General features: G+C 45.3%; 1 protein-coding gene across 1 annotated transcript in view; it reads left to right on the top strand.

Annotated features, from left to right (window-relative positions):
* The first annotated feature begins 861 nt into the window (after positions 1-861).
* PAPPA (pappalysin 1) overlaps positions 862-22,332 on the top strand; it is a 242,765-nt gene continuing 221,294 nt past the window's right edge. Inside the window, exon 1 of the mRNA XM_028715818.2 lies at positions 862-1,771. Within this exon, the coding sequence (XP_028571651.2) occupies positions 1,312-1,771 (460 nt within the window). The 5' untranslated portion in view covers positions 862-1,311. The remainder of the gene's footprint in view (positions 1,772-22,332) is intronic.

The raw sequence follows: 22,332 nt of genomic DNA, 5'->3' as shown, positions 1-22,332 counted from the left end.
GCAAACGGCTTTCCCCCTCTCCCTCCCCCCCCCCCCCCCGGCGATCCGATGGGAAACCTTGGATGCAACGCTCTGGGTTAGCTGCACCGTCTAGCTGCTCCGAGGGGGGACCACGAAAGGGGGCAGCTCTGGCTGGCGATTTCATAACTTTTAAAGGAAATAATATTGGTGGGGGGGTTTAATACAGAGGGGAGAGGGAGAGGGAGAAAGAGAGAGCGCGCAAAAAGAAAGAAAGAAAGAAAGAGAGAGAGAGAAAGAGAATCAAGTTTCAACACTCTTTATGCGGTGTAGGAAGAAATAATAATATGTATAAGAATGAGGTTCACCAGCAAAGTGCAGAGAGGTTCACGAGAAGGGGGTGGTTGGGGGGTGCGAGAGAAGTGCCAAAAAGGGTACAGCGCAGTGGTGTGCGTGCGTGAGTGTTGGGGGGGGGGGTAGGAGTGTGTGCGTGCGTGTATTTTGGGACAGGTTTTAAAGCACCTCTGGTGGAAATTCACATTGGAGTATACTACCTTCACGTTGACTGCCCCTTTTAAATACGAATAAATAAGGGAAGTAACAGCGAAGGTGGTGCTGTAAGACCCCGCCGAAGTGCTCCAACCTATGTAGCTCTCTCTAACCCCCCCACCTCGCTTACTTCAAAGTGATTGATTAGTCACGATCACTGCAGTTTGGGGGGAATCTCTCTGTCGAGGTGAAGCACCCTTCCCCCCCCCCAATAGATTTCTTGTTTACTCATCATCTTGGAGGGGGCAACTTCCCCCCACTCTTTCTCTTCCCCCCTTTCATTTAAGTGGAGAAGAAAGGAGGGGGAGAAGGGGGAGAAAGGGGGCTGTGGCTTACGTTATAAAGGAGGCACCAAAAAAGAAAGAGGGAGAGAGAGAGAAAAATTAAATGAATTAGAGCATCTTTTGGGAAGGGGGAGGGAACCTCGTGTGTGCTCGAATCTTTGGAGCCGAAGCTGTTTCTTTTTAAAGAAGGAGGGAAAAGAGAAAAGGAGAAAGGGAGAGAGAGAGAGGGAGAGAGGGAAGGAGGAGGAGGAGGAGAGGAGGAGGAGGCAGGAAGAAAACCGAGAGAGACGACAAGCTCTGAGTTTTTAAAAATCTCATTTTTATTTTGGTTTCAAAAGGTGAGGGGGGAGAAAGAGAAATCCTCAAAGCAAAAAAAAAAAAAGGGGGGGGGGAGAAGCCACTGAGAAGGGTTATAAAAAAAGCGAGTCCCTCAGAAGAGTGAAGCGCAAAGCGAGGAGGAGCCCCAACCTGGCAGCACGCGAGGACTTCCAAGGGAGCAGGGTGGGGGGGAAGCCTGGAAATGCAGCGCCGGAGCGTCCTCCTGCCCCTTCTGCTGGTGTGCGCGGCCGCGGCGGCGGCAGCCCACGCCGGCGGCGCCGAGTGCGGGCTGGCCGAGCGCTCCGGCCGGGCTCGAAGGGACACCCGGCAGGCGGCGCAGCAGCAGCAGGCGGCGGCGGCGGCGCAGCAACACGCCGCTCTCCACTCGCCTTACCCCGCCCCGGGCACCTGCGCCACCAGGTTAGCCCGGGGTAGACGCTCCTCCGCGGGCGCAGGCGGGCCGGAGGCGCCGCGGGCTCCGCGCCGCAGGAGGCGAGCTCAGGAGGGCGGGGAGCAGCCGGCAGTCAGCCGAGCGCTCTATTTTCGCGGCGAGGGCGACCAGCTGCGGCTGAAGGCGGAGGTGGAGTTACCCCGGGATGCCTTCACGGTCCAAGCGTGGCTACGGCCCGAGGGCGGACAGAAGACTCCGGCGGTCGTCGCAGGTAAGCAGGACTTCCTCTACTGGGGGCGTCCAGAGACACCTACCCCTCCACACACACTTGGGTTGAGCACTCCAGTTCTACTCCAGAGGAGATCCATTGGAACGGATGGAATTCAGTTAGGCATGACCATTCGTTCCACGGGGTCTATTCTGAGAAGAACCCATTGCAATTAATGTATTTTGTTAGATTTTTACGCGTGGATTTCGAGACCTCTACTCTGAGTGAGGCTGACGGGAGATCCAATCCTTTGAAATGAATGTACTTCAGCTGTATTCATTCGGGTCCACGGGTCTACTACGAGTGGAACTGGCGTTGGATCTTATCCGTTGCCCAAAGGAATTACGTGTTGAACGTTGGCGACGTTTAGACCACGTTTGTGCGTGCCACATCTGGACTTACTGTTCAACTCTGGTTGAATGCGAAGTGTACGGCGGGCAGGAGGAGGCTCTTGAGTGTTTATGTCGTGGTTTGTTGTTTCTTTAAAGCCACGTGCTGTTGTGTCTCCAGTATATGCATGCACGCCTGTCTGTCTCTTCTATTTTGTGAATGGGCAGAAACTTAGGAAGTTTGGGGAAAACCGCAGGAGGAAAGAAACCTATGCACAGGTACTGCTCACGGGACCCCCATAGGGATCTGCTTTGCCACTTTGAGAAATGGATGGTGGACTAGACGGGCCCTTGGCCTGATCCAGCAGGCTAAACTCCCCCCCCCCCCCCAAAAAAAACCCCACCCTCTTCCTTGTGCTTACTTCCGAAGAAACGTGGCTAGGAGAATAGCCCAGGGGCCAGCGAGCGAGCGAGGGATGAGATAAGGTGGAGAGGGCGTTATGCGTCTCCCCTTTAGACAGGTTGATCCCGATCCTGCCTAAGGGCTGCCTTTTAAGTGTGGTTTCATACATTTTCGATGAGTTAACCGCACGCGTTTAACGGTGCCTCCCTATCGGACGCCCCTACTTGAGAGTAAGCCCGCTGGTATGGGAAGGAAAGGTAACTTATTAGTCCACGTGAGTTGGAGCGTATTGTAAAAAGGCTTCAGCCCTAAGCACGGCTGCTTTGGCATAAGACTGCAGTATCCTAGCCCCGCTGAATCTGAGCGTGAAGCCCACTGAATTCAATATGATTTACTCCAGAGTAGGTGTGTTTGGGATTGTGCTGTAAACCCGCGGGATTTATCCCTAAGTACACGTGCGCTGCTGGATCGGGCAGCAGTCAAGGAAAGCACGCTGATGTGGCAGGAAAAAGTTAGTCCTCCTCCTGTGTAAACCGTTTGAACTGGGTGGGCTTGCCTTCTAAGTAAAGCGTACACTGGCTCTGTCCTATAGGAATCCTTGGGTTGTACCCAATCTAAGTGCTACTCGGAGTAGACCAAGTGAAATGAATGAACCTAACTTAGTCATGTCCATGAATTTCAGTGGGTTTACTCTGCGTAAGACTAGCGCCGGATATAACCCGGTGAAGTTTTTACTGGATCCTGCTCATTTTTGTTCAAGAGTCCTGTTAGCCTTCTATATAGCTTATTCCTCCCCTCACCAGTGAATTCATAATGGGACATTTAAAAAAGAGAAATATTGAATAGGATCATGGGGAAATGATGTCTCTTTAGACATGTACTCCAGTGGATTGGACAGGCAGCTTATCTTCCTCTCTTTAAAGGTTCTCACTTTCCAAATATGTTGGAAAGCTTCCCTGCTTTACTTTTGCTATTTGATGTTAGAATAAGCATGTGGTTTCCTAAAGCAGTGCTTTTTAACTGTATAAAGTGCTGGCAGTTTTTAAAAAAGTGATAATTCATGAGCGCTTGCAGTTCCCAAACCTCATCGCGCAACGGGGCAGAATATGTGAAGGATCTTTTTTTCCCAAAAGCACACACATTTTTTCAGCATTTTTGAAATTCTTTCCAATATTGCAAATGTCAACAGCTGACTACAATATCATGTTGCACTATAAAAGTTTTGGCGCTCCCCCCCCCCAAAGAAAAAAAAATACTGTTGAACTGTAAGCTTTATTAATCATGAGGTCTTGGAACATGTGTCTTGTTTTTCATTCAACGAGGCCCCGGGAGAAGCTTGGACACATCCAGTACATATCCCTCTGTTCTTGGGAAGAGTAAAGAGAGAGAAATGGGGAATATATTCTCTGGTGGAGTTGGACTTGAGAGGCTTGCCCTGTTCCCTAGAGATAGAGGATTGGGATATGAGTATGAAAGTCTGTGATTTGGAACACTTTTAATTTGTTTTATTACAGTTTCATATTGACTATCCACCAAGGGGCTCAAGACAATATACATTTGTTCTTCCTCCCCACTATTCAACTTTTATATCTACACCTCTGTGAGGTTGATAAGGCTGAGAGATGGCAGCATGCCCCAGTGAGCTTCATGGATGAGTGTGAACTTGAATCCAGGTCTTCCTTGCCTATTTTGGCACTCTAACCAGTACACTATAGTGCTTCTTCGGGGGGGGGGGGGTGTCAGTAATGAGAGCCAGTAATGAGTTCTATTAAACCTGTGGCAGTACCCTGAGATACCGCTGAGGAAGCCCCTGGTTCAAATAATTTACTGTGTTTTGCTGCATTCTTTACAACAACCTTGTAAGGTGGGCAAGAATTTTACCCTTGTATTGCATATTTTTATTCCCACTCTCTCAGTCTTAGTTTACCCTCACCCTCGCTTCTGCAATGTGACAATAAATAAATACTTCTCAATGTTGCAGGGTTGTTGTAAGGACTATAGCAAAATGATATACATGAAAGAGTCTGCAGAGCTATGCAAATGTTAAATATAGCTTAAACTTTATTGTTATTACCAAGCCATAGATCTCTTAAAGGAAAAAGGAGGGGATTCCCTTTCTCTCACACACTGTTCTGGCAGCAGATGCTTTTTCCCCTCTCTTTTTTTCTGTCTCTGGGGCTGTTTTCTGTCATTCCTGCCACATTACAGTGTTTTTATTTCTTTATCTCGACTGCCCTATACTTGACCTACAAGATTGCTGTCACTCAGAGGAGTCTGTCCCGAAGCAAAGAAAACAGAAGCCACAGCAAAAAGTGGGTGGGGGGAGAGAGACTTTAACTCTCCTTCCACTTTCCCACTCAAGATGCCTTGTGCTGAGTCAGACAATTGGTCCACCTAGCTGAATATTGTCCACACAGACCAGCAGCTGCTGTCCAGGATTTTGAGAATGTGATGGCCCCGGCCCTACCTGGATATGCTGGCAATTGAAGCTGGGGCCTTTTGCATGCAGGGCAGGTGCCTTGCCACTGAGCCACAGTCCTTCTTTCTGCCCCACTCCCACTTTTAAACTCTGGGTGTTTGAGAAACTTACCTGGCTCGCCTTTTAGTTGTGAAACTGACCTAACTCACACTCTCTGAAACTGATCAGTGAAGTGAAACACAGCTATCCTTTGAAATTTGAACTGCTCTGAATTTTGTGGTGTTGTTCTGCAACCCCCATCCCCCACGCCCCCATATGTATATGGTGAAGTGTACAGTCAGACAAAAGGCACATATTAGTCAAACTAGCACAAAAATGTGTGCATCAAACAACACAGTGCACACAAATTGAGTGTATTAATTTTTATGTGGACTTTTTTGAGGCAGAAAAATGAGGAGCTTCAAGAAACCAAATGCTTTCTTTTAAAACAGCTGGATATGAGGGGGAAAGAATGCTGTAGGAGGTAACTTGCTGAAGATGTTGTGAGACTTTAGGTCCCATCAGCCCTGGCCAGCATGGACAAATTATTAAGGATGGTGGGAATCGTAGTCATAGAGCAGCTAGTGGCCCCCATGTTCTCCCATCCTTCTGCTTTGTACACCAAATGGTCCCCATCTTGTAAAGAAAGAGAATAGAAGCAATCCTAAGCAAGGAAGATAATTTCAGCTGTAATCTTCCAATCTTTTTGCTTTGTTCATCAATGTTGTGACTTCTGGGTCTCAGGGATGCAACTGATACTATTTTATGAGATAGAAAACAGTGGAGTGCAAGCTTAGATACAGATATATAGACCAGTGGTGCAGAATGTTTTTCAGCACCAACTTGGCTGTTCCTAGTTAGTGAGACTCATCTAACAACATGAAATGGAGCTTTTAGTGTCGGTGGTCCAGTTCTGTGGAATGCTCCACCAGCAGAGATTTCACCAGGCGCTTTCTGTTTCAGCCTTTAAAACCTTTCTGAAAAATTTCCCTATGTTGCCAGGCTTATGGAGGCAATAAAGAAAACACCTTTCCATAACAGCTGTTGTCCTCTTGTTTTATACGTTTATGTGGTTGTTATTGTATATAGATACAGTTGTTCGGAACCTTTCTGATATCCCCCTCTTTTGTTGATATAACTATTTTTATAAATATATTATAACTTTTTTACATAAATGAAGAAATTTAATTGGATAACTGAAGAGTAGATCATGGCAGGAATGGTGAACCTTGAGATCCTCCCAATGGTTTTGCACATGAAGTGTGAGTTATAAGTAATGTAAATAAATACCAGATAACATTTGCATTGGGAGCTATCTTTAACTTTTTTAAATGAAAGATTACATATTTTTTTTTGGGGGGGGGGAATCATTTGCTAATGGTAACATTCCTTTTCCATGGTGTTGGATTTTTATTTCCAAGAAATTCTGATTGATTGATTGATTAATATTTTTTAAAAAACAACCCTTTAAGAAAGGAAGAGTATATTATGGTTATATCTCTGATTTTAAACTTTTAAAATTCAAAATGGAGCAGGTGAAATATAAGAGACGTAGCTGAGATTCCTGCATTGCAGGGGGTTGGACTAGATGACTGTTGCGGTCCCAATTCTACAGTTCTATGATTAATGTTAGAAGACTGATTACTACTTTGTTTCAGGCCAGCATGGAGTCTAAAACTAGCATTTTCCCTCTGTCAATAGTTTAGAAACGTTTAAATTTTGTAACTAAGCAATGTTTTAGCTGCCTGTGCATCTTTTCTGGCTGTTGCATGGAAAAACACATGAATCTGACCTTCAAAGAGTTTTGTTATGACTTCCCTAATGCGTGGTATGTCTCTATGCAAGGGAAATGGGATAGCTTGGAAAGAGCTTTTAAAAGGAGACATTTTGGGATTCACTGGAAGCGCATGTTTTTAAGGTTTTACTACCTATAGGTAAAGGTAAAGGGACCCCTGACCATTAGGTCCAGTCGTGGCCGACTCTGGGGTTGCGGCGCTCATCTCGCTTTATTGGCTGAGGGAGCCGGTGTACAGCTTCCAGGTCATGTGGCTAGCATGACTAAGCCGCTTCTGGCGAACCAGAGCAGCGCACGGAAACACCGTTTACCTTCCCGCCGGAGCGATACCTGTTTATCTACTTGCACTTTGACATGCTTTCGAACTGCTAGGTTGTCAGGAGCAGGGACCGAGCAACGGGAGCTCACCCCGTTGAGGGGATTCAAACTGCCGACCTTCTGATCGGCAAGTCCTAGGCTCTGTGGTTTAACCCACAGCGCCACCCGCGTCCCATTTTACTACCTATACTCCCAAGCTTTTCTTCGCTGCTTGCTTTGCTGTGTTAAATCTCTGCTGGGGTCCTCTCACCAAAGAGTGCTTGCCCCAGACTTGGGTCTTGGCTTCCGTAATTCCAACAATGTAGACAAATGTTGAACTAGATGGGTGTGTGATCTGCCTCTGTATAATGATTTGCCTTCTCAGTGGGAGGGCTGTAGCTCAGTGGTAGAGCTCCTGCTTTGCAGCAGAAGGCCCCCGTTCAAGCCCTGGAACCTCCAAGTAAAGTCGGGAGAGAGACTGCCTGAAGCCCTGGAGAGCCAAACCCAAGGAGAGGCAGTTGTTGTTGTTTTTAGAAAAAGTATTGATTTTCTGGTATTTCATTAAAAAAATTAAAGTGGTTCACAGCTTATAATAAAAACCATGTATAAAGTTTAAAAACAGAAACCGATTAACCACTGTGGAAAGATGTATTTTATCTGCCTGCATAGGCCTGGAGGGCAGGTGGTGCAATGCAGCCCAGCTTGGCTATGGTGGAAGAGTCACTCCATCAGCATCGGTGGTTTGCCCGCCCCAAGGCACCAGCAACCCATACTATGCTGCTGGGGGAAGGACTATAGCCCAGTGGTCAGGGCATCTGTTTTTTTGCCTCGAGGTAATACTGGGAATACAGTGGTACCTCGGGTTAAGTACTTAATTCGTTCTGGAGGTCCGTTCTTAACCTGAAACTGTTCTTAACCTGAAGCACCACTTTAGTTAATGGGGCCTCCTGCTGCCGCCACGCTGCCGGAGCACGATTTCTGTTCTCATCCTAAAGCAAAGTTCTTAACCTGAAGCACTATTTCTGGGTTAGCGGAGTCTGTAACCTGAAGCTTATGTAACCTGAAGCGTATGTAACCTGAGGTACCACTGTACCTCCTCCTGTGCACTCTTCCTGTTAGGACACACCTTCCCCTTTCTCCCACTGCCCTCCCCAAATATGTTCCAGAGCGCTGGTGAAACCCCAGAACAGATTTAGGGTGTGCACTGTGGAAGGAGTTGGGAAGTATAAGTCCTTGCACTCACATTATCACTTAGTGCCACAGTGGACAGAACCATCCAAGTCTTAAACCCTGGGGGACTTCCAGTCATTGAAGACCATACTGAGGCAGATGGACTAATGTTCAGGGTTAGTCCTACACCCTAATAGCAGTAACAAATAACTTTATGCTTGATGATTTGCTGCTTTTTCATGGCCACCCAAACCAAATCCCTGAGGCAGCCACCTGTGTGTTTTGCACCAGATCTTGGAGGCTTAGGTGACTGTCTTCTCCTAGCAACTTTGCCTCTTTCCTTCCCCTTCTGTCTGGGCTTCAGAATAGGCATAGACATGGAATTTGGGGTGGGGGTGTACTTCTTAGGCCAAATGTGGATAGATTATAGATATATTTTAAAAAGATTCAATAAAAGCTAGGTGTAGAATCCAAAGTGCCAAAGATCCTTTTCTTCCCTGAAAGAAAGGATCACCCTCCTCCTTTCTTGGCCTTCGAGCATGTTTCCTTTGCTCCTCTGGAGTTGAAATTGTCTTTGCATCACCATCAGCTGCAGTGTGTGGTATGTGTGTGTGTGACTTTTCTAAAGAGCTAATTTTACAACACTATTAAAAGGGCTCGTCATCTCCCCGGGCCATCCCTCATCTAGGAGGGGGAGGTGGCCCTTGATGCAAAGGGCTGCCAGTTTTCACACTGCTTCAGAGAGAGAGAGAGAGAGAGAGAGACTGAGACTATTTCTGAACTCGTTTGACTTTGGTGCTATCAGCTGCAGTGTTCAGCAAAGCAAAGCCTCCCTCTCTCTCTCTCTCTCTCTCTCTCTCTCTCTCTCTCTCTCTCTGTGTGTGTGTGTGAGAGAGAGAGAGAGAGAGAGAGAGAGAGAGAGAGAGAGAGAGAGTGTAGAATAGCCACATCAATGGCTCCCAACAGGTTTTGCCACTGGGTTGTGTGATAACTTTTGCAGATAGCCTGTGTGCAACAACACACTGGGCTTTATCGAGTGCTATCCTTAATCAGTGTAGATCCATTGGCGTTTAGACATGTATAAGGTTTCGTCTATATTAGACATTTAAAGCAGTATCGTACCACTTTAAGCAGGCATAGCCATCCTCTGGAGAAGCCATGCCATCAGTGGGAGGGTTGGGAAGCAGAGCTCACTCCATCGGATCCACTGTAACAGGCCAGCTCTATCAGGCCTCCTCTCCCCATAGCTATTATCTGGGGGCAGTCATTCCGTCTGACTGCATCAGAGGGAGAGATATAGAAGCAAGGCTCAGCTTTGTCAGAGGCCCAACTTCACCAGACATCTTCTGCCCCCTGAACTATGCCAGTTGGACATTATAGGAACAACTGTTTAGAAATTGGTCCCTCAGTTTTGGTTTTCCTCTTCCTTCCCTGTTCCTTTTCCCTTGTGTGCCATGTTTTTGTGGATTGTAAGCCTGTCTTGTTTTGATTACATGTAAGCCATTCTGGGAGTCTTTTTGGCTGGGTACAAATGTGCTAAATGCACTACAATAAACAATGCCCTAAATATATAATAAATAGCTTTCCCCAAAGAATTCTGGAGCTGAGATAAGGGTGCTGAAAGACCCAGAGTGGTTGAACAGTCAACCCATCTTCATAGGGCAGTCTGGCCATTGCCATTTTGTGAAGAAACAGCTTTCAACTTCAGTTCCTGGAATACTTTGCAGGAAGTCATGACTGTTTAAAGTGAAATGATACTGCTTTGAATTAGTAATGCAGATGGGGGCCTAATTGGTCTACTCTGAGTAGGATTAGTATTGACTACAACTTATAGTCATGCTCATTAGCTTCAGTGAGTCTACTCTGAGTAGGATTAGCACTGGACTCAGCCCGCTGTGTCCCAAAGCATATGCCAAAAATGGAGTTTACACTACCACACCTCAGATGCTGCAAATCTATCTTGTTTTGGGGCTGCTGAAGCTGGGAAGTAAATGAGGTTGTTGGGGTTGGGTTGTTTTTTTTAAGATCTGTGCATCAAAATGTGAGTAGGTCTTTTACATTCATTCAGTATGTTTTCCGGATGTAAATGCCATTTCTGACATTGCAATGTGTTGTTCTTTTTGCTTCAGCAGATATACATGAAAACACAAACAAAACAAACAAAACCAGAGTTGGTTGCGCTCACCAGAAATAAATCCTTCTCGACTCTTAGTGCAATCAAGGGGGTAGTCCCTCAACAAACAAACAAACAAACAAACAAACAAACAACCCCTCGTCTATGTGGTCTCCAGTCTTGGCGAAGTGATGGTTGACTCTTTAATGGGCAGGAGTGGAAAACAAAATTTGGATGAATGAGTTGGAGTGGAAAAGGCGTGTTTGCCAAGAGAAGCGAGAGTTTCTCTGTTGCTGCTGTTCACTGTCTCTCCATACTTTCCAGTTGCCAGCTTAAGGAACATGATCCTGAGTGACTGGAGCCCAGCTTGACAGGAAACGCCTCCGTTTTCCCAAACTTTCATTCTCTGATGAAAGCAAGGTTGCAGCAGGGTTCAAGATGAAAGGGGAGAGTGAGGTGAAGGGTTCCAGAGGTAGCACAGCAGAGCTCTCTTCAGATCGTGGCCTTTGTGCATATTAAGCAGTTTTTGGAATGCTTAGCTTCTGAGTTTGAGCCCGTTACTGGACAGGCACAGAAAGCACTCAGTACCTAGGCAATGACCTTTCAAGACTGACAGCCCTCAGTTCTGGTTAGGGACAGGGATGGGCAAATCTGTCAGTTGCTCTCAGTTGCTTCTTTTCACATCCATTTGTGGTGTTGTTGTTTTTTTAGAGTCTTCATGAAAATTCATCAGTGCAAATCTCTCAAAAAATGCACATTTTTGCAAAAAAATTTCCCCCAAATGTAATACTTTTCTCTCCATTATTTCCACCAATCATATGCATTTTATATGCACCCTTTCCTCTAGTATATACACATATTCACATTACCTAGCTGGAGAATTGCACTGCAAAAGTCAGAGAAGTGAGAATGTTGAAGGACGGTTGCATTTTGGTTCACATATTATTTCAGAACGTGTGGCTTAGGTAGGTCTGTCTTTAAATGCAAACAGATTTGATTTTTTTCACCATTCCTCATTAGTGGTTGAATGAATTGCCCCCCATTCCACTGATTTATTGCACCCACAACGCGGGTGGTGCTGTGGACGCAGGTGGCACTGTGGGTAAAACCTCAGCGCCTAGGACTTGCTGATCGCATGGTTGGCGGTTCGAATCCCCGCGGCGGGGTGAGCTCCCGTTGTTCGGTCCCAGCTCCTGCCCACCTAGCAGTTCGAAAGCACCCTTAAGTGCAAGTAGATAAATAGGTACTGCTTTATAGCGGGAAGGTAAACGGCGTTCCGTGTGCTGCTCTGGTTCGCCAGAGCAGCTTTGTCACGCTGGCCATGTGACCCGGAAGTGTCTGCGGACAGTGCTGGCTCCCGGCCTCTAGAGTGAGATGAGCGCACAACCCTAGAGTCTGTCAAGACTGGCCCGTACGGGCAGGGGTACCTTTACCTTTACCTTAAGTTCACTCTACTATATGTTCCATTTCTAAATGCCATTTTAACTGGAAGAATTTCTACAATTCATTCTGGAGCTGGAACATGCACCATCTGCAGCAGATTTCATTTATTTAATTTCATTTGATTCATTTGCATCTTTTATATCTCCCCCCCCCAAAAAAAAAATCGCAAGTGGCACATGGGCACATTAACAAAACACTGCAGTATTAAATTGACTGTACATACAACTTCATTGTAATTCTTATTGCAAAGTGCTTTCCTTTTGAGCATCAGTAAAAACACCACACAAGAAGATTCTTAATACAATATATACTCTAGACCTGAGGCAAAATTTCTCAGAAGACACTTTCAGAGAAGATTTTTTTCTCATCCCACATGCAGGATTGTCCGCAAGGGAATGTGGCCCTTCACAAAAAAAGAAAGGGTGCCTACCCCTTCAATATGTGTTACAGACTGAAGTGATACAATCTGGACAACGAATAGCCACATTAATTTTATAATGAATGATTTTAGAGTGTTGTTTATGCTGTACTTTTGTACTGTTTTATTGTTGTTAGCCGCCCTAAGCCCGGCTTCGGCTGGGGAGGGCGGGATATAAATAAAAAAATTATTATTTATTATTATTATTGGTGAAAATTAGGACAGAATTATGGGGCAGTGCAGAAAAATGTCAAGACAGCATGGAGCATCAATTCATGCCACCTTTGGGCATCCATCTGTTCGCATCTGTCACCCTTAATGTTCACATGTAGACAGAGAACTGAAGCACGTTGAGTTCTAACGTGTAAGGTTTAGATTCAGTGATGTAGCACAAGGATGGGGAACCTCAGGTCTGGGGCCAAATGCAGCCTCCAGACCCCTCTGCCTGGCTCTTTGGATTTGGATTTCCTTCAGACCACACCTCCTACCTAGCTTGTCTCCCTCTCTCCAGGCTATACCCCTCCCAGGCCACACACATTCAACTGGCCAAGATTTGTCCCCTCCTGGAGAGCTTTTGCCTGGCTAGAATGTGTTCTTCAAATCTGATCATGCCTCTGGCTTGCCTGGATTGAGAATAAAAAGGAATGACCAAGTATGTGTAGAAACTAGTCTACTATACAAAGGTAAGGTAAACGTAAAGGTAAAGGTACCCCTGCCCGAACGGGCCAGTCTTGACAGACTCTAGGGTTGTGCGCCCATCTCACTCAAGAGGCCGGGGGCCAGCGCTGTCTGCAGACACTTCCGGGTCACGAGGCCAGCGTGACGAAGCTGCTCTGGTGAGCCAGCGCAGCACACGGAAACGCCGTTTACCTTCCCGCTAGTAAGCGGTTCCTATTTATCTACTTGCACCCGGGGGTGCTTTCGAACTGCTAGGTTGGCAGGCGCTGGGACCGAACAACGGGAGCGCACCCCGCCGCGGGGATTCGAACCGCCAACCTTTCGATCGGCAAGCCCTAGGCGCTGAGGCTTTTACCCACAGCGCCACCCGCGTCCCATAGGAGTCAAAAGGTAAACTTTACCTTTACAAAGGTAAACTTGACATTAATTGCTGCACTGACTCATGCCTCAGGTCCCACCTACTGCTGGCTTGTGGCAGAAGGGAATATGTCCCTCTAACTTAAGATTACCAGACGTCCCCGTTTCCTGGGGACAGGCCCCGGATTTACAAATCAGTCCCCCGACAAAATCCATCTATTTAGTAGGAAGTTGAAAAGTGTCCCTGGATTCATTGAAAAAAATCTGGTAATCTTACTCTAACTAAAAAAAAGTTTCTACTCCCTCATCTAGCACATTTGATTCCTGAAACAAGAAGTCCCTGCAACTTGCTAACCCAGTGCAACAGACTTTTCAATGTGGAAGGCAAACAGCCTTAATGCTCTCTGAAATAATAAAAGGCATCTGTGATCTAAGCTGGAATTGTGCTCATTCCACAGGATGGGAAAACTGAGGTTGTGAGAGCTAGCAATTTGGCTCATAACCACCCTGTGCACTCATGGGTGGACATGGCAATATTTGAACCCTGGAACTTCAACATATCCTAAGTCTGCTTTATCTAACCAGAGACTTTGGTGTGAGGTGTGAGGTATGAGGTGTGTTCTGCTGTTGTTTGATTAATATACCACCCTTCCTCCCAAAGGAGCCCAGGGTGTCGAACATGCAAGGGAGAAAACAATTAAAAGATGTAAAAACAATTCCAATACAGATTCAGATTAAAACATAAAAAACCCAATTCCAATACAGATGCAGACTGGTAAAGATCTGGTTGACTTACACTTCTGCTATCCAAAATAATATATTTTTAAAAAGCAGTGTTTGCTTATCCCAAAATATTTCTCATCCAGTGTTAAAAATAAGGATATTTATTCAAGACACTTTGCCCAGCTGTATGATGTACGTGTGTAACTTTTTGATTCATTCACTCCCACCCTTATCTCCCTTCCTTCCTTTACTTGCTATCTGTGTGTCCTTGATTCCCTCCTGACATATCTGTCCTGATAGGCAGAATTTCCATCTGTTTGATTTAGCTTGACAAGCAAACAGAGAGGACCCGATAACCATAATCTCTGTGCGGTTCACCTTTTACTATGTGAGTGTAGCCACCATCCTAGACTCCAGAGGAGTTAAGACAAGCTCTTTGCAGAGGGGAACAGGGCTTTTGACTGGTTGGTTGATTGTCTTGAAGCAACAATTCATGTGTTTCACTTCTCAGTGCTGACTCCAACTCCCATCAGCCCCAGTTGTCATGGTGGAACAACTGGAAAGAAGGGAAGGGAAAATCTGTCAATTTTTATTTCTCTTTCTCACAGTTGTGAAGTTCAGTTCTCTACAGTTCCACATCAGTTTGTGATCCTCCTGCAGATTCATCAGCTAAATTTTAGTGAGAAATTCTACTACACACATTTTTGTATGCAGTCTTGCCAAATATACACATATTTCCAAAATAATTTTGCCTAATATAATGCACTTTTCTTTGTTGTTTTCACTAATCTATATGCACACTTTTAGTACATGTATTTTGTACACATTAATTGCAAAATTCAGAGAAGGGTGAATTTCAAATGATGAATGTGTTTGGTTTTCAGTGAATGTCATATTTGTTTTTAACCTCTCCTATATCTTCTATGAGGGATGCGAGTGGTGCTGTAGTCTAAACCACAGAGCCTAGGGCGGTTCGAAAGTTGGCGGTTCGAATCCCCACGTTGGGGTGAGCTTCCGTTGCTCAGTCCCAGCTCCTGCCAACCTAGCAGTTCGAAAGCATGTCAAAGTGCAAGTAGATAAATAGGTACCGGGAAGGTAAACGGTGTTTCTGTGTGCTGTTCTGGGTTCACCAGAAGCGGCTTAGTCATGCTGACCACATGACTCAGAAAAACTCTGCGGACAAACGTCGGTTCCCTTGGCTAGTAAAGCGAGATGAGTGCCGCAGCCCCATAGTCATCCACGACTGGACTTAACGGACTTATATCTTCTAATCTATATTATGATAAAATAGGAAAATCTAAATTTAGACTTGTTCACCATGAAGGGGCAAAGGAGCAAAATAACATATTCTTTGCCATCCCTTGGTGTAAACTCTTAATTTCTGAACACCATTCTGAGTTGGGATTTGGCGGGTCATGTGAGTTGTTGAAGTTGTTCTTCAGGATTCCGCCAACTCCTTCACAGCTCTATCTCAGCCTTCCTCAACATAGTGCCTTCCAAATCCCACTGACCCCAGCCAACATGCCCAATGGTCATAGATGATGGGAGTTTGAGTCCAGCAGAGTGTGTGTGTGTGTGTGTGCACATGCGTGCACGCATGTGCGCAGGCCACAGGTCCTCTATGCCAGAGATGTGTACATCTCACATCCTTCTCCACCTAAAAATGCCCGTTTCTCCAACACAACCTTTCTGGAGTTCTCTGTTCAAACGTTGCCCTGAACACACGCAGATGATAGGGAAACAGGAAGTAACTTTGTACTGAGTCAGACCATTTGTCCCGCTAGCTCAGTATCAATCACACTGATTGGCATTGGCTCTCCGGGTTGTCAGGCCAGAGCTCTTTTGTAGCCCAACCTGAAGATTCCAGGGATTGAACCCGGGATCTTTTGTATGCAGTGTGGATGTTCTACCAAGCTTTTTACACATTGCCAACAAAGAGGAAAGGCATCACAGACAAAAAGAGGGTACCGTTTTGTGTGAATTTTTCATAAGCTAATGTATATGTATAGTGGCAACTTTAGAATAATGACAATAGACTGAACTAGAAATCTAGGATATCACACCACAGTGTGGAAGACTGTGACCAGTGTGCCTGCTGAGTCTGCTGTCCAGATGCTAACTGTGGATGGGCAACATCAAGGCCTCTGCGTCTCACGCTTCTTGACCTTTTGTCTGGACTTCCATGAGACAGCCTTTCAAACTGAAGTGCATCCTCTCGAGAATAGGACACTTGGCTAGCTTTGCCTGCGGAAAGGTGATCAGCATTTCCACTTTTAGATTAGTCTAACAAGCTGGCTTGGCCTCCAGGGTTTTGTAGGGCCGGGTCTGTGGCAATGGGCTTGTGGAATCAGCTGACAATGCAAAAGCTTGAGGCTGTATGCCAGCTGACTTCTTTTGTCCTGCAGCTGCAGTCCTAGGATTTATATGGCCTCGTCTGCCTGATCTTCTGGGGCCCCAGTATGTTGGTGGCACAGAAGGCAAGATTCCAAAGACTGGATTGAGACACAATCTGGCACAGTATCCCCAGATTCTCAACCCACTCATCCCCTGTTTTGGGGAAACAGTTACATCAAGGATAGCAACTGCTGTGCTTTGCAAAAAAAAATGTCAAGCTTTTCTGCTCTCGGTGGGTTTTTCAGGCAGTTCACCATGGGTGGGGTCAGATCCAGGCAGAGAGAAAGAGAGAACAGGCCCCAAGGAGAATGTTTTGGCCTTGAAATGTCCCAACATAAAGTGGGGCCTTGAAATATACATATTTTTGGCAATCTATAGTATCCTATAATGCACACCAAGGGCCTAGCTCTGCTCTCAATTACTCTGGATTTATAGGGAGTAGGGGGAGGGATGAACCCATGGAACAAAGGTTAGTGGCGCTTCCCTGATGCGTGTGCGGGCGTAACTGCAAACTGAAATAGGCTCGAGATTTATGGGGATCGCCAGGGGAAATCAGTGTTGTGTGGAGGAGCGCCCTTGTCAGTCGGGCCGGGACCTCTGTTTGCTGTGGAGAATGATTTAATTTGGGTGTGTTGTGCTTTCAGCGGCTGGAAGCGGGAAACACTTCTCCAAGATGGGCCTGTATGCTTTTATACCTTCACCTATCGTATTCCTATTGGGCTTGTAAAAAAAACAAAAATACCCCCCCCACACCATACACAAAAAGACCAGGCAACGGACAAGTTATACAGTGAGTCCTTTGTGTGTCTGTGAGGAGAAACACACATGTGAAGCTTTTGCTCTAAGCTTGCTTTCTAACACTGTTCTAAATTGCAGTCTCCAGGATTATTATCTCCTCTCCCATTTACAAACATCTACCACAGGGGAAATCCAGAAGGAAAGATGATGGTTAACAAAATGAAAAACACCACCCCTCTCCTTCTCTGGGTTTTTCAGTCAGTGGGTCTACAGGGTGTTTCCAATAGTGCACCCATACCCCCCAACATTTCTCAGATGAAAACAGGGACATCCTATTCCATAATAATACAGGGTGATTCATAATGAAGTATACAGTTTTCATTTATAGCGAATGGAAACTGTATACTTCATTATGAATCACTATATATATATATATATATATATATAACTCCATACTCTCCAACATTTCTCTGATGAAAATAGGGGCATATTAAAAGCAGGACATTCTGGAATCAAATCAGAAACCAGGATGGCGTCTGCAAATCCAAGACTGTCCCTGGAAAATAGGGACACTTGGAGGGTCTGTCCGCTTGTAGAAATCTGTTTGGCAGATCGTGACTATCTGCCTGTCTAAAGGTCTGTCTTGTGCATGTACCCTTCCATCATGTGGAAGGAGATTCTTAAGCATGTGCAGAAAATAGGGGGTGGGGGCTGACAACAACCCCCACCAAAGCTACCACTTAAAAATGATTTGAAAATCCAAGATAAGGGGTGTTTAATGCAACATGGAATCTGTGTACAGAAATATCTGACCTGTGCACTTGTACAGGAATTCACATATAATATGTAAGCCTTGTTCAGATGTTACACTGAACACTGGCACAAGCTCTCTCTACACATGTGCAAGGGAACACTTGTTGATTTGTGTAGCTCAACTGTTGTGTTCACAATCTATACACCCATTGAATATTACATGAAACTGAACTAGTGAGCAGTGATTTATGTACATAGATTATATACTCATTTAATGTAATTGTGTGAACCCTCCTAACAGTTGGCTGTACAGATGAATAAGTGTGCATGCATTCAAACTTGTACGTGTGTAGAGACAACTTGTACCTGTGTTCAGTTTAACATGAACAACTGTCCAGATATCTCACCCCAAGTATTGGAGATAGATGAATCAGCCCATTTCTATTTGGGGTTAGTTTCACATGTACTCAATTATAGATCTGTTCCAATGCATTTTTGTAGGGTTTTAAAATTCACATTTAAATTGTACACACTTTCCCCTAACGTATGCCTTCAGTATACACAATATACTTTGTATGCCTTTCCCCCCATTAAATACATGGGGTTGCATCCAACTAAGTTCTGCACAGAGTAGACCCACAGAAACTATTGGATCCAACTTAATCATGCCAATTAATTTCAGTAGCACTTGGTTGAATACAACCCATATTTTATACACATTTTAAAAATCAAAGCTTAATTGCACTTGAGTAATCCAGTTGAAAGATGTGTTCTAATTAGCATGCAAGTCTGTGACCAGCAAATTAGGTAGGTTGGCTTTAAAATGTGGACTGAACTTAGATATACAATACTCCGATAGGGGAGGCCTGTGATCTGTCATCTGGGCAGCCCAGAACCTCCATACACATTTCTCAGGTTTATGTCCCCAGAAGGTCACTTTGGTGCTACTAGTACACTGGTTTGACTTCACCCCAAGAGTTGCACTCCATTGTTGCTTGAGACAGATGGATGCCAACAAAAACTCCTTAGTGTCAGGCTCACAGATTCACAATGGAAAGCTATTTGGACTGAGTTACGCTTAGAGTCCACCTCTGTGAAGATACACAAAGCAGATTTAAAACTATTTCATAGGTGGCATTTCTGCCACCTCTCCTTTGTGTTGGAGAAGCTGTCCTATGAAAGGCAGCCTGTATCATTTATGGTGATCCTGCGAAAAAGCTTTTAATTTCTGGAGAGCAGTTTTTGCTACTGTAAGCAAGATTATGTAACAGTCTATGGTATCTGACTCCACTCTAGCACTCTTCTATATCTTCAGAGAGGGAATGCGTGACTTCATAAAGATTTGGTTCTAAAACTGTTGCTGGCTGCTAAGCTCAAAGTAGCCTCCAACTGGAAAGATCCCATAAATCTCTCCATAAACGCATGGCATGCTAGGATCTGGTAATTAGCTTTAGATGAAAAGCCGACTCAGCGATTTAGAGAAACTTGGGGTGAAATTAAAACTGACAAATTTGCATCAATATGGTTTCAGTCACTAATATATGCAAACACAAAAGACAAAAACTTTCACTCACCTGTCTCCCAATTTTCTTTTTGGCACGATCCTTTTACCCCAAACCAATAACTGCAATAGCACATGCCTTTCAACAGTTAGATCTCTATGTATTTCCTGATTTGGCATATTCTTCCTTAACTGTTTTACATTTGTTCTATTACATTGTTATTTTTTGAGAAATTCAATAAAAATCCATTTTAAAAATGTGGGCAGAACAAATTCCTCCACAATTCCAACCAGGGACAGAGCGGATTTTTCTAGTTGCTACTAAATCACTTTTGGGGACATGATAAAGATGCTTTAAAAAATGTCCAGAAACATTGTGCTAGAGATGCAGCTTTTCTAGTTCCATACAGTGGTACCCCGCAAGACAAACGCCTCGCAAGACGGAAAACCCGCTAGACGAAAGGGTTTTCCGTTTTGGAGGCGCTTTGCAAAACGAATTTCCCTATGGGCTTGCTTCGCAAGACGAAAGCCCATAGGGAAATCTCCGGGACAGCAGGGAAGCGCAGCGCCTCTTCCCCACTGTCCTCGGACCTCCACCCGCCGCCCGGCATCGGAACGAAGCTCTGATGCCGGGCGGCGGGGCGGGAACGCCTCCTCCTGCCGCCCGGCATCGGAACGAAGCTCTGATGCCGGGCGGCGGGGCGGGGACACCTTCTCCCGCCGCCCGGCTTCGGATGGCTTTCCTGAAGACTTGGGGTGGGAGGAGGGTTTTCCTTCCCACCGCCAACATTCAGAATGCTGTTCTGAATGTTGGCAGTGGGGAGGAAAAACCCTCCTCCCACGCAAGCCCCGGGAACAGAGGGAAAGCGCTGCGCGCCTTCCCCTCTGTTCCCGTACCTGTCCTGAAGGCTTGCGGTGGGGAGAAAAGCCCTTCTCCGCACCGCCAGCCTGGCAAGCGGTTTCCCTAGGAACGCATTAATTGATTTTCAATGCATTCCTATGGGAAACCATGCTTCGCAAGACGAAAAACTCGCAAGAAGAAAAAACTTGCGGAACGAATTAATTTCGTCTTGCGAGGCACCACTGTAGTTGGATGGGACCCCAAAGAATCATCTAGTCCAACCCCTGCACTTGAAAGGAGTGGTAAAGATCAGCAGCTTACCTAATGGGCAGCAAGAATTAAGAAGTTTAACCTTGATTCAATAATAAAATCATATAAAGGTAAAGGTAAAGGGACCCCTGACCATTAGATCCAGTCATGGCCAACTCTGGGGTTGCGGCGCTCATCTTGCTTTATTGGCCGAGGGAGCTGGCATACAGCTTCCGGGTCATGTGGCCAGCATGACTAAGCCGCTTCTGGCGGACCAGAGCAGCCCACGGAAACGCCGTTTACCTTCCTGCCAGAGTGGTACCTATTTATCTACTTGCACTTTGACGTGCTTTCGTTCTGCTAGGTTGGCAGGAGCAGGGACCGAGCAATGGGAGCTCACCCCATCGTGGGGATTTGAACTGCCGACCTTCTGATCGGCAAGTCCTAGGCTCTGTGGTTTAACCCACAGCGCCACCCGCGTCCCCAATAAAATCATCCAGCAAAATGCACTATAATTGCTACAATGGACACAAAAATATAAAGTGGTCCACCAAGACCCTAAACAATTTTCAAGTGGTTTATGCGGAGGGAGGGAGGACACTGAGCTGGGGCATTTCATGTTGCCTCAGCGTTATGGTTTCCAAACTGTGCTGTAAGGAACTTGGACTTTCTTTGGAATATTAGCTGTGGTAGGGCTGGAGCTGCTGGAGCCCACAGAGTGCCCAGAGCTGCTCCTCTGCCTTGTTTGTGGACAATTTTTTTATGACCTCCCAAAAAATGTTCTTTGATTAAAAGCTCAACAACTTTTGTTGAGCCACTGCTCAGATCTTCACTTCATGAAATATGGCAACCCGACTTCTCATTCCCAGCCTGTTACGTGAATCTATAGGTTCTTCTTTGCCCCTTGTTTTCATTTACTAGCCTCTCACCCTGGTGTTCATTTGTCATTGGTCCTTCTTTTGCCGTCTCAGAAGATCATACAGGGAAAAAGAGGGGGGTATTTTGTGGGACGGCACATTTGTAAAGAAAAGAAAAGACCAAAACCCTGCAGAGCTACTCTAATATTATTCTGAAAAAGCCACTTTTAATAGCAAACATTGTTTGCATTTTCATTACCCTTGCCCAAACCAGCCATGTCCCATAGCAACACAGCCACAACTGCCGACGTACACCCAGCTCAGTTGCTCTGGTTTCCTTTCCATGCTACACTGCATAAGATTGCAGCGCATACCTAAGAAAACTCAAAGCTGCCTTATGTTGAGTCAGAGAGGGGTCTTCCCCAGTCCTGCTGAGAGTCTTTAACGAGAGACTGAAACTGTGACCTTCAGCTGGCAAAATTACATGATATTTATTTAAATATTTATAAGAAAATATAAGCAAGGTGGTGTGCAACTAGGAATGCAAGACAGAATTGTTTTGCATTCTGCCCTGTGTTCATCTCATTCATGTCATGTATATAAAAATAAATTTTGATGATATGTGAAGGAGCAGAGTAGCTTACAGCTAGGGAGCTAAGTAACTCTTCTAGGTGATTGATAGCTTCTTTGTAAAGACTATATGTACAATGTCCAGACTCTTTATATTCAGAAGAACTTTACTTTCATAAACATATAACTGATAATAATATATTTACATTCAAACATGGGTACGTTCTCACTTGAATTGTAGATGGAAGACTTCTTCCTTAGACTTATAAATAAAAACTGTGGTGATACTTGCACCAGAGTTTTACCTCACTCAGGCCTTACAGCTTCTTATAAGAGGTTTTTACTTTCGCCTCAGCAGTATTTTCTCTGTTCCTTACAGAGAGCTCCTGCACAGGTTTTTCCCAATTAATGTTTAGGGATCTTCCTCTGTATTTTTCACTTCAGACAGATCACACTGACACAACACTGCCCTCAGCA

The sequence above is a fragment of the Podarcis muralis genome, chromosome Z (assembly GCF_964188315.1).
Source record: "Podarcis muralis chromosome Z, rPodMur119.hap1.1, whole genome shotgun sequence".
NCBI lineage: Eukaryota > Metazoa > Chordata > Lepidosauria > Squamata > Lacertidae > Podarcis > Podarcis muralis.
The sequence above is the reverse complement of the archived record's forward strand: the minus strand, read 5'-3'. Positions and strand labels throughout refer to the sequence as shown.